Source organism: Terrapene carolina, unplaced genomic scaffold (assembly GCF_002925995.2).
Source record: "Terrapene carolina triunguis isolate 2854851 unplaced genomic scaffold, T_m_triunguis-2.0 Scaffold66, whole genome shotgun sequence".
NCBI lineage: Eukaryota > Metazoa > Chordata > Testudines > Emydidae > Terrapene > Terrapene triunguis.
The window spans coordinates 48,866,301-48,878,753 of NW_020664417.1; the positions used below are offsets into that span (position 1 = coordinate 48,866,301).

General features: G+C 44.5%; 1 protein-coding gene across 1 annotated transcript in view; it reads right to left on the bottom strand.

Annotated features, from left to right (window-relative positions):
- Nucleotides 1-12,453, bottom strand: part of ZDHHC2 (zinc finger DHHC-type containing 2) — a 73,019-nt gene that overhangs the window by 45,160 nt on the left and 15,406 nt on the right. The window contains exon 2 of the mRNA XM_024193337.3: nucleotides 7,575-7,601. Within this exon, the coding sequence (XP_024049105.1) occupies nucleotides 7,575-7,601 (27 nt within the window). The remainder of the gene's footprint in view (nucleotides 1-7,574; nucleotides 7,602-12,453) is intronic.

Here is a 12,453-nt window from a genome sequence, read left to right on the forward strand (position 1 = left end):
CAGTGAAAGTTTTATTCCACTGGCATACCAGATTCAATGCCTTGAGGTATGGAGTCTGGGAATTAGGTCTGGGATCAGAAAGGTCCCTGGAAATCTATGAAGTCTCACTGTGGAGCTAGGGTGGCCAGGGAAAGCCTGAAGAGTTTAGCAATTCTGCAGACACACTAAACTGCAACTAAGGGAGAAACACTGGGCTGCTTAGGAGTTCTCTGGGGACTACGGGAGTTGAAACTGAGCTTCCCGTGTTGTGCTCCAATAAAGTGACACTGGCAGCTGCCACCTCTCCACTACTGACTGATATGGACATGGTAGCAGACAATACCCTAGTCCTGTGAAGAATGACAAAGTAATTTGGTAATGGCACTTCATGGACAGATGCCACGGATTCCACAGTATTACATCTTTTTCTTTAGCCCCACAAATTTCTTCTCCCTCCATTTGCTGGAATCAGAGGTGTATCATGCCCATGAGGGAAGATTCTACCACATATCTCCCTGAGTGAGTGCGTGAGTGAGTGAGTGAGTGAGTGAGTGAGTGAAGAGAGAGTTCTGCCACCTTCTCCCTACATCTATGGTAGATAAGAGAACTAACTTATCCACAGGACAAGAGGGTGTACCACCAGCCTTTCTCATACAGGGACTGGCAGTACTGCTGGAAAGCCTGCTACTGTGTAGGAAACTTTACACACCACCATATTTAACCTGCAGATGAGGTGCTGAAGAGTTTACCCCAGAGAACTACATCAGCATCCATGTCCAGCTGCCTTTGAGCAGATTCCAATGAGTCAACATTGTTCTGGGTGAAGGCAGTCTTGTGTCCAGAGTCATGGAAATGAAGGACAGCTGCACTTTCTTCCCTCATAAATGTGGCATGGGGATACAGGTAGGCTCATTTCCTGGAGTCTTCTCAACAGCCACAGATGATTTAAAAAAACATTCCCACCCTTTCCCTCTAAATTTGGTTTCTCTAAAGAGGAATGAGGAATAACAAAATTGGCTCAGGTGGTAAAGAAGAAAGAACAGATTCTCCTGGAATGGAACAGCTAGTGCTAATGAAGCCAAAAGCAGAAAATTGAGCGGAGTGTATAGGAAATGAAGAATCTGCTGGGATCAGTCTCTTTTAGTAGGTAAAAGTATCAGATATGGCTAAAAGCATCATTAACAAGAATTTTAAAGATATGATTAATACCCTTAGTGTCTGAATTACCTCAAATTTGAACAAAAATGGTTCTCTGGCCACAGACTATTTATGCAAAATTTGAAGAGGAAATTACCATTTTGAGTATTTTACAGGCGGGAGCAAGGCTAAAATAGGGCTTATATTATAAATCAAGTGTCAGCCCTTATGAAGAAGCTATCACCTCTCCATACAAAAGGTTCTTAAAAGCCTGGCACTGCTCAGCACAAACATGTAAATTCTCTTGTCAAAATGAAAAACTCTCTTTTGCTCTTTTCAAAAGCAAGTGTCATCTTTTTCAAAAATGTTACATAATCCATTATACAAACGCATAATGGAAACAACATGAATAGAATACTCACAATTCATTCATACTTTCAAGCAATCATTGATAATCAAAGAAAAAATGACCTGACCATCTTCATTGCTTTGTGTCAGGAGGAAAAGGGGGATGGCCAGAATTAAGCCAAGCCTTAGCTAATGTGAACAGAGCAGATAATGGTAGAAGCATTAGGCAAGCACTGTTGATAAAAAAAATACACATCCTAGTTCACGAGGCTACATAATCCCTCCACAGTGACGTGATATGACAAAGAGTGATGGGTTATGACAGAATTAAACAGGAATAAACTGCAGTATATAATAAAGAACTATACAGTACTGCAGACCACTGACAGAGAAATTCACAATTAAAGTAATTAACAAGGGCTATTCAAACTGTTCTTCATGGCACTGACACAGCACAAAATATTGCAGTGCACTTCATACCCAGTACAAGTTACTGTATAGAAAATGGGAAACATTCATGACACTACAGAACACACTTGGAAAAGGGGAAAATCCTTTTGCAGGGATGATTTTGAAAAACAATAAACCCATTAACTGACAACACAATATGCAATTCAGCATACTGTTTACTTTCCATTATGATTTACAACAATATGATGACAGCACCACACACATTCATGGCACAGAATGATGATAAATCAGAGGACTTTTCTGGTGCAATATAAATATCAAATAAACTATAATTATAATTACACTCAAAAATACGTTAAAAGAACATTAAGGTTGAGAAGCGAAGCACTCAGAAGTTAGGAGCTGCCAGAATTAAGGTTGCCTGCATACCCTTCTACGTATGCATTACAATACACGCTTTAATTACGTGATCACATGCTGTTTTCCCCCCCAAAGGACCCCTGCCTCACTCAGTACCCAGAACGAACAGTTTACTCAATGAATAGCTATTCAATGTTTTTTATTATCCTCATTTTACAAGTGGTCCTAGGCTTTATTTACTGCATACTAATCAAACCCAGTTCACAATACAAAATTAATACTTTCATCATTGGCTTTTCTATATCACTCATCGCCAGCGGCGGCTCCAGGCACCAGCGCAGCAAGCACATGTCTGAGGCGACCTGCTGGTCGATGTGAGGGTGGCAGTCAGGCGGCCTTCGGCGGTGTGCCTGCGGGAGGTCTGCTGGTCCCACGGTTTTGGCGGCGGGTACGCCGAAGCTGCGGGACCGGCAGATCACCCACAGAAACGCCGCCGAAATCCGAGTGACCGCAGACTGCCTGCAGGCATGCCACTGGTGGCCGACTGACTGCCGTGCTTGGGGCGGCAAAAAACATAGAGCCGCCCCTCCTCATCGCTATAGAATCCAAGTGCTTCACAAACACAGGGCCGGCTCTAGGCACCAGCGTTCCAAGCATGTGCTTGGGGTGGCACTTCTCAAGGGGCGGCATTCCGGCCCTTTGGGGGCAGCTCTTTTTTTTTTGTTGCTTCGGCGGCAGCAAAAAACCTGGAGCTGGCCCTGCACAAACACTAATGAATTGTCTATCACTGTGAGGTGAGGTTGGGGGGGGGGGCTATTACCTCATTTTACAGAGAGCGATCTGAGGCACAGAGGGATTAAGTCAAAAAAGTTTCTATTAATTTTAGGTGCCCAATTTGAGATGACAAGGACCTGTTTTTTCAGAGTACTTAGCATTATATAGCACTTTATATGTTCAAAGCACAACTCCCATTGACTGCATTTGCAACTGTGAGTGCTCAGCTCTTCTGCAAATCAGATCCCAGAGTATCAAGTTGGGCACCCAGAAAATGAGGCAAACACACCTAGTGACACACCTGTGGAAAGTTTGGTTTAAGCGACTTGCCCAGCATCTCTGTTGCAGAGGCTGGGACAGAATCCCATTTTCCAGGACAGCATTCAACTGCATAACCATGAGACTACTTTCTCTTCCTATAATCTCAACTCATTCCCCACACACCTTCCAACTTCTGCAACAAATGAACCAGGGGTTCCTACAGAGAACAGCCTCTTTTACTACACAACCCTGTTTGATCCCCTGATAGGTCCATCCTGTGCACTGAATGAGGCAGGAGTTTTATGGAAAAACCACACAAACAGTCTTATTTACATGATCTCATACTATCATAAGACATACACAAAAGGGGGCTAAATTAAGATTTCACAGGCAAACTTAATTCTGCATTTCCTAACTTTTCAGTGCTTGACTTTGCAACCTTAACGTTCCTTTAACGTAGTGATTTTGTGTCTCATTTCTTACATTATTAAAAAGGCAAAGTGAAAACAAATTCCATCACTTGGCATCATATTGATACTGACATGGGTCATCAGCAGAGTTGGAACCTTTAGACCAGGGATGGGCAAACCTTTTGGCCTAAGGGCCATATCTGGGTATGGAAATTGTATGGCGGTCCATGAATGCTCACAAAATTGGGGCTGGGTGCAGGAGGGGGTGAGGGCTCTTGCTGGAGGTGCTGGCTCTGGGGTGGGGCCAGAAAAGGGGAGTTCAGGGTGCAGGAGGGGGCTCCGGGCTGGGGCAGAGGATTAAGGCTCTGCCTGGAGGTGCAGGCTCTGGGGTGAGGCTGGGGGATGAGGGATTTGGGGTGTAGACGGGTGCTCCAGGCTGGGAACAAGTGGTTCGGAGGTCAGGAAGGGGATCAGGGCTGGGGCAGGGGCATGGGGGGGGGGGGGGGGAGGATGGGGGCTCGGGCGGAGGGTGCAGGCTATGGGGTGGGGCTGGGGATGAGGGATTTGGGGTGTAGGAGAGTGCTCTGGACTGGGACAGAGATTCGGAGGTGGATCAGGGCTGGGGTAGGGGGTCAGAGGTGCAGGCTCCGGGCAGTGCTTACCTCAAGCAGCAGCATATCCCCCCTCCAGCTCCTACGCAGAGATACGGCCAGATGGCTCTGCATGCTGTCCCATCTGCAGGTGCCGCCCACAGCTCCCATTGGCCAGGAACTGCAGCCAATGGGAGCTGCAGGGGCGGTGCCTGCGGATGGGGCAGCGTGCAGAGCCCCCGGGCTGCCCCTAAACGTAGGAGCCAGAGGGAGGACATGCCGCTGCTTCCGGGAGCCATGGCACACACGCGCGAAGCATCCCCCAACCCCGCTCCCCAGTTGGAGTGTGGGAGTGGGGCAAGCCTCAGACCCTGCTCCCCAGAGGGAGCTCAAGGGCCGGATTAAATCAGCTGGTGGGCCAGATGTGGCCCATGGGCCATAGTCTGCCCACCCCTTCTTTAGACTCACAGAACTTGTGTCAAAGGAGAAACTGATAGCAGTAGTAGGTTGTCATTCTCCATATGGACCAGTATTAGAAAGGATGAGGCACACACATGGACTGCAAAGGAACAGAGAGACTCAGGAATCTTGGGTTCCATCCCAGGTATTGCAGTGTAACATGTTCTAGTGCAGGGGTTCTCAACCTTTTTCTTTGTGAGGCCCCCCCCCAAACATGCTATAAAAACCTCCATGGCCCACTTGTGCCCAAGAACTGGTTTTCTGCATATAAAAAGCCAGGGCCAACATTAAGGGGTAGCAAGCAGGGCAATTGCCTAGGGCCCCATGCCACAGGGGCCCCCATGAAGCTACATTGCTCAGGCTTCAGCTGCAGCCCCAGGGGTTCCAGTCCCACGCGGTGGGGCTTCGGCTTTCTGCCCTGGGCCCAGCAAGTCTAGCGCTGGCCCTGCTTGGCGGCCCCCTAGGGGGCCCCAGACCCCTGGTTGAGAACCATTGTTCTAGTGCTCACTGACTCTTCTGCCCCTGTTCCCCGTAAGCCTGACCCACTCTGCCTTTATCCCCTCCCTCAGTCTCATGTTTTCCTCCCCAGCACCTCATCTGAGTCTCTGCTCCCACTGGGCTTCTCATCTCGGTTCCAGTCTCCTCGCCCATTCGATCCTAGTCTCCTTCTCTGGTCTCTACTTCCAAGTCCCTGAAATTTTTCAAAGGCTATAACTTGGCCAAATTTGCAGTTTTTCTAGGCACATCTCTAACACAAAAGCAATCCACCTGCCAAATTCTGAGCCTTGCTCCAAAGCGCGGAGGCACGAGAGTTTCTCAATGAAATAGTTGTAAGATTTTTTAAAATAAAAAATATGGGCAAAACGATGTATTTTTCTCTAATCTCATTCTCAGAAATGGCTGAACTATTTTTGCTGAAACTCTCCATAAACATTCAGCCTGAGGCAGACAGTCAGCACAGGAAATTTCATCCTGAGTGGTTAAAGCTTGCCAAAGTTATAAGCAACTGAAAACTGGGTTTTATGGGAAATATAGGCAGGACTACCAGTGCTGCCTATTATAAAAATGGGAATTTTGAGTGCCATATAGTGCACTACAAGGGAATTATTGCAGAACCACCATCTGGTCTCTGCATGGAAAGGCAGGAAACTCCACTGGTATTATTGTTTCAAAATTCTCAGATCAGGTATGGGGAACTACGGATATGTTTTAAGTTTATACATGTCAAACGGATCATTAATGGAAATCATGAACTGTACAAAATTTGATTATTTTGAATTTCTTAACTTGACAAGTTTCAGAGGGGTAGCCGTGTTAGTCTGTATCAGCAAAAACAACGAGGAGTCCTTGTGGCACCTTAGAGACTAACAAATAAATTTGTTAGCAAAAGCCCAAATAAATTTTTTAGTCTCTACGGTGCCACAAGAACTCCTTGTTGTTTTAACTTGACAAAACTCACTCCTTCACTGAGAACCACATATGTGCCAACACAAAAACTACTGGAGTCATACAAGCACAAGAAAAAACTGAACCATTATTTTTAAAGGGGGGGGGGGGGGGGGGGGGGGAAAGAGACTTGCATCCCTGAGCTACATTATACATTTTCCTAGATGCTACTTTAATAAACTTGAAAGTAATATAGCCTAGAGGGAGCAATTCTAGTGATGACTGAGAAGGCACTTTCATTCCAATCCTCTATTTTCAAGGGTTTATAATTCTGAAAAAAATCCTTCTATCTGAAATTATTCATGCTTGTTCTCAGTCTTTTTCTGAAAAGTTTGAAGAAAGTATGTTCATCTGTTTATTTTGTGTGTGTGTGTGTGTGGGGGGGGGGTCATTTGGAAATTTCTAGATCTAATCCAGACTAGGCAAGTCCTAAGCAAACAACATTGCTATTAGAGCTGGTTGACATTTTTCAAACAAATTTTCCTGTCAGACGTGGTTTCACTGAAATTTCAACACAAGTTTTCAATTTTCCAATTGGAAGAATTGTTTGTTCGGATGGACGTTTAGAACCCTTTTTTTAATTTCACAAATGTTAATTTGAAATGATAAAATCTGTTTCAACAATTTGACTTGTTTAGTTTTTGATAAAAATGTTATAATTTCCAATCTGAAGCTTTTTGGATTTTTTTTGTTTTGTAAATATTGCCATTATTTTGAGTTTAATTCTGCTTCAGAATGGAATGCAATTTCAAAATGTCAACATTTCCCATTAGAGGTACTTGGAAAATGCAGGTTTCCTCTCTACCATGTAATGGCTATTTGGAGCTCAAAGTGAAGGAAGTTTGATTATCAAAGTCCTGACTGAACAGATGTCCACATAACAGAAAGCACATCACACCTGATCTCTCTGCTGGCTGTCTCTACAGACATCAAATATTAAATAGGTGTAGAGAATTAATTAACCTCATCCTACAGAAGTAGATTTTTTTCTAGTCAAGTGAATACTGGAAAAGCTTTCACTATTACTGCCTGTCTCCAGAGGTACCTTTTGTTTCCACTAAAATTCACATATTTTAAAGTACTTTTTTTCAAAAGGGCCTCCTTAAACAGGACTGTACAGATAAGGAAGGAAACAGACCTAGTACCACAAACTTGAGAAAACTAAAAATCACTATTTTTTAAAACCTTACTTCTTACAGATAAAACAGTGGTCCTAAAAACAATAGATTAGCTTTTTGTAAGTCAGATTCATAGATCCAGTTAATGTGATATACATGATTTTGCAATAAATTTGAGATACGGGTCTGATTATTTTTAAATGATCAAAAGGCCTGCTTATTTTTCTTTTGTATTGCTCAGCTTCATTAAATGACAATATTGTTTAAGATATATATCTTACCTTTTTCTCCAATATTTGCCATAGATACTGCAAAAAAGAAAAGAAAAGAGAAATAAAATAAAAAACATGATTTGCTATTATTTGGAAACAGATAAAGTCGTAAATCAAATATTCCAAACATTAGTTTCCCCAACATTCCTTCGATTGTAAACAAACATCAAAACGTCAAGTTTGGACACACTGTATTTTTACACTGAATCATGCTTTTATTAAAATGTGTTTATGGTGTTGGTTTTTTGTGATGATTAAATAAATTATCAACACCAAGCCAGAGCTGAGCAGTGGTGCTGGAACAATGTTTATAGTGGGGTGCTGAGAGCCCTTGAACCAAACTTTAAACTCTGTATATAATGGAAACCACTTCAAGCCAGGGGGTGTGGCAGCCCCCCCCCAGCACCCCTAGTTCCAGCACCTATCGAGCTGAGATTAGAACTCGGACATTTTTGGCACACACCCCATTTCACTAGACTAGGGATCGGCAACCTTTGGCACACGGCCCGCCAGGGAAAGCTGCTGGTGGGCCAGGAGGATTTGTTTACCTGCAGCGTCTGCAGGTTTGGCCGATTGCAGCTCCCACAGGCCAATGGGGGCAGCAGGAAGGGTGGCCAGCACATCCCTCAGCCCACGCCGCTCCCCACAGTTCCCATTGGCCTGGGACAGCGAACTGTGGCCAGTGGGAGCTCTGATCAGCCGAACCTGCAGACATTGCAGGTAAACAAACTGTCCAGGCACACCAGCGGCTTTCCTTGGTGGGCCGCGTGCCAAAGGTTGCCAATTCCTGCACTAGACCATATTGCCTCTCCCATTAGGCAGAATTTCACATAAAACTGCCAACATTCCAGCACCATTGCCTTAATCAGTAATCCGTAAAGTTATGACGACAGCCTTCTGAGAGAATAAACAAGTGATCTAACAATAAGCAAATTGTTTTTACTCTGAATACTCTGAGTGTTACACAATACAGAAACTCACTACTACCACTTGAAAAGGATGGTTCTTTTAAAGCAGTCACTAGCTTCTTGATGTGCAGCTGGAGTGTAATACAGAGCAGATATCACTAAAAAGAATAAAGCCATTCCAGCAATTCCTCTAAAGGTGAAATGTAAAGCAAGGCACATTTACTGCTCGCTTATATTAAAATGGGCTCTACTTGTTCATTTATTTTTTAATTCCCTCCTCCCCATTCCAGCTTGCCTTGTTTGTTTTATCACTGGGAATATCAAGTCCTGACTTCCCTTTTTTTGATGAGGACTTTTGCAAGATTTTGGAGGACCAGAAGGATGACACTGCTAAAGGCTGCAATCAGAGATGAAACTACTACCCAGGTTAGCTTACAAGGAAAACTTCATGCACAAAGGCCATCTTTACAATAGACTTCTGTTCCTCAAATTTCCCTGCTGTTAGTGCCACTACTGGAAACACTAATGTGAACTCAGCACAGAGGGTCACCAGCATTTTAATCACTGCACAGTACTGATCTGTTCAGAGCAGGTTTACATGATAAGGTGGTTAAGATATTGGTGCCCTATCTACAGTCCACTGTTGCTACCACTAGTGGAGCTCTCTCCCTTTCTAAGGGCTATATGCTTCAATGGAATCACCTATTGTAGTACCAGATTGACTTACCAACTCAAAGGAAAAAGGCATAAACAGAGTCCTGCTCAACCTGATACAGAGCAGCAGCAAATTCCATGGCCCTCCACTCAATGTTCCTCCCTTGGTTCATTCAAGACCCTGGAGATACCTAACCAAAGTATCCCTGCCAATCATAGTTATTGTTTCAGGCCACAGAGGGAGAGGCAGTTAGTCTGGTAGCTGATACAATAAGGATTCTGAAGAGGAGCACTAGCATCTTGAATTGGACTCTCAATTTAACTGGCAGCGAATGTTAAGTGTAATGTAGTAGTATGATGTGCTCTCACTGGTGGGCACACTTCGCATGTGGAATGCTACAAGCAGCAGTAGCTGCACCTTTTGTTGACCTTCAGGATCAGCCTCCTGTGAAAACTACTGCAATAGTCTAACCTTAAGGTGACAAAAGCACGGATCACCGTGGCTAATCACATCCTCAGTAGAAAGGGCACAGTCTCATCAGGTGAAGATGAAAACATTACTGACTACTTGGAAACCCACAGAAGAGTTGAAAAGGACAATAAAATAATGAAGGAACTGAAGAATATATCCAACTTATCAAATATCCATAGCCCAGCCATTGATTTCTCAAAATGCTGCTCTCTTCCAACCATCACCATCTCTATCTTGTCTATACTGAACCTTAGCCTGCCGTTTTCCCCCCACGTCCCTCTTTTAACCAAACATCAGAACAGCAGGGAAACCACACTGTCAGTTCTAGATAAGAGGACAGCTAGGTCTCATCAGCACATTGGTGGCACAACAATAGGTTCTCAATCGCCTTTACAAGTTAAGCGAGAGGGACTGGAAGATTGAGCTACACAGGACTCCAAAAAGGTAAGCATCCTTAGTGAAGAGGAGCAACTGCTATCACCACTCAGATCTTTCCCACAGGAATGCTCAAAGCTATCATAAAGACTTTCCCTACACCAGTCAGCAATAACTTCAGCAGGCAGCACTGCAATACACAGTCTAGCAGCATACAGGCCTGGGTGGGCGCTTTGGAACAGCAGCAGCAGCTGTGTTTTCCATGCCTTTGTTACACACAAGAGTGAGAGATCAGCTAAAATCACCACTGCCTGTGGACAATGGTGCCAGTATACAATGGCATTGCCCTATACTTATAGTTACATGCAACCAAGCAATTCCCTCATTTCCCTTACCCCGCCAGGTCATACTCACCCTGGCTGGTGCTGTGAGCGGCGCCATACACAAGCACTCCCAAGCAGAAGTGTCAATAGACATGTCTTGTTTAAAACTTTAGGGGAGAAAGGGAAGGGAATTCTGAATCTTAACTCTTGCTCTCTGTTGTGACTATACTGACAATGGTACTTCTGTGTGTTTTATCTGCAGCTGCTGCCATGGCACCCTTGAGCGGTTCCCCCTCCACACTCACACAACTCCTGAGCCAGACAAGGAGGAGAAAGAAAAGGACTTGGGATGACCTGTTCAATGAGATCCTGCAAGCCAGTGCTGCATCAGACCTTGAGCAAAAGGCCTGGAAGATGAACATTGCAGCTGGCCTAGAGAAGGAAAGAGCAGACTGGAGAAAGGCTCTGGAGTCCCAGCAGGAAAAGAAGAGGGAGATGCACCAGGACATAATGGGGCTTCTCCAGCAGCAAAAACAGATGCTGCAGACTCTTATGGACCTACAGATTTAACAATCACAGGCTCTCCTCCCCTTTCAGTCCACGGAGATCTCAATTACAACACCTCTCTACACCCCTCCCCCCACCCCCCAAACATTCTATGTGGCATCAGGGGCCTCATCCCTACCCCTACTACTCCACCCCGGGGGACATTAAGACAACCACAGCCTCACATTCAGCAACCGTGGCTTTCACAGGTCAGTGTATGTGTAGGTAAAATGGACATGAATGTTCTTTACCCTTCAGAAGTTCTGCTCCATTAATTTATTAAGTTTTTAATATATTTGCTTTTAAAATTACAGATTTTTTCTTTGCACTGGTTTTGTTACTGACTAAAATTCTATTATTTGGAAAATAATTTATCTTTATTAGTTCACAACATATGCTGCAGAGTGCCTAGCAGTTCTGAAGGCACCCACTTATTTGTTACTGTTCAGCGTGACAACTCACAGGATCAATAACAAACAGTAATAATGTACAGCAAGCACTATAAAATTAATAGGTGCATTTGTTTCACAGATATTATGCAGGACACGACAGCTATAACCTTTGGGATGTTTTTTCATTGAGGTCCACTCTTATGAGTAAGCAATGCCAGCATCCCTTCAATCATAAGAATCATAGAATATCAGGGTTGGAAGGGACCTCAGGAGATCATCTAGTCCAATCTACCAAAAGTTCATTCAACTGTCATTCTGCACCTGCTGAGCTGGTAGTTGAATATTTCGTTGGTGCACTCGAGGTGGTCAGTGTATGGCTTCATAAGTCAGAGGAGCAAGAGGGAGGCTGGTGTGACAGGTTGGACCCCTTAAGGTGCTACCTGATGTGCTGAGATACCACTGAGCCCGCCTAGGCACCCTTTTTACCTGTCTTGCTGTGCTAGGCTATTAAGCCTTCTCCAGCACACACACAGGCAGGGCCACACCCAACTGCAGAACGAAACAGACACTGAGATCAGTTCTGGGAAGGCTCATCTTAAGGGACTTGCCCCAGCACTCAGGTGTCCACCTCCCTTGGAGTGCAGACCCAAAGGTATATCATGAAATCCGCCTCCTCCCTCAATGTGGAGGAAGGTATGCACAGCCTCTTATCCCCCCCAATTATGAATTGTACAAATTGGGTTATATTATAAACAAGAAAAGTTTATTAACTACAAAAAGTGGATTTTAAGTGAATATAACATAGACAGAACAAAGCAGATTACTAAGCAAATAAAACCAAACGCAAACTAAGCTTGTTTCACTAAAGAAATTGGTTACAAACAGTAATTTCTCACCCTAGATATCATTGCAGGCAGATTACAGAAAGTCTTGAAAGGCAGCTGCACTGGTCTCCAGCTTGACACCTCAAGTATTGTTACTCACAAGCTAGACACCCTTCCAGCTTAGGCGCAAGCCTTCTCCCCCCCCCCCCCAGTTCAGTTCTTGCTTCCAGGTGTTTTTCAGTGTCTCTTTGGGTGGGGAGGCAGAGGAGAACCTCGATGATGTCACTCCCCTGCCTTATATAGCTCTTGTGGAAGAACACTGGCATTCCAAGGGGTGGGTCCAGTACCAAGTGACTCAGACCCATGCCTCTGCAGGGCTGTGGCAGCCATTACT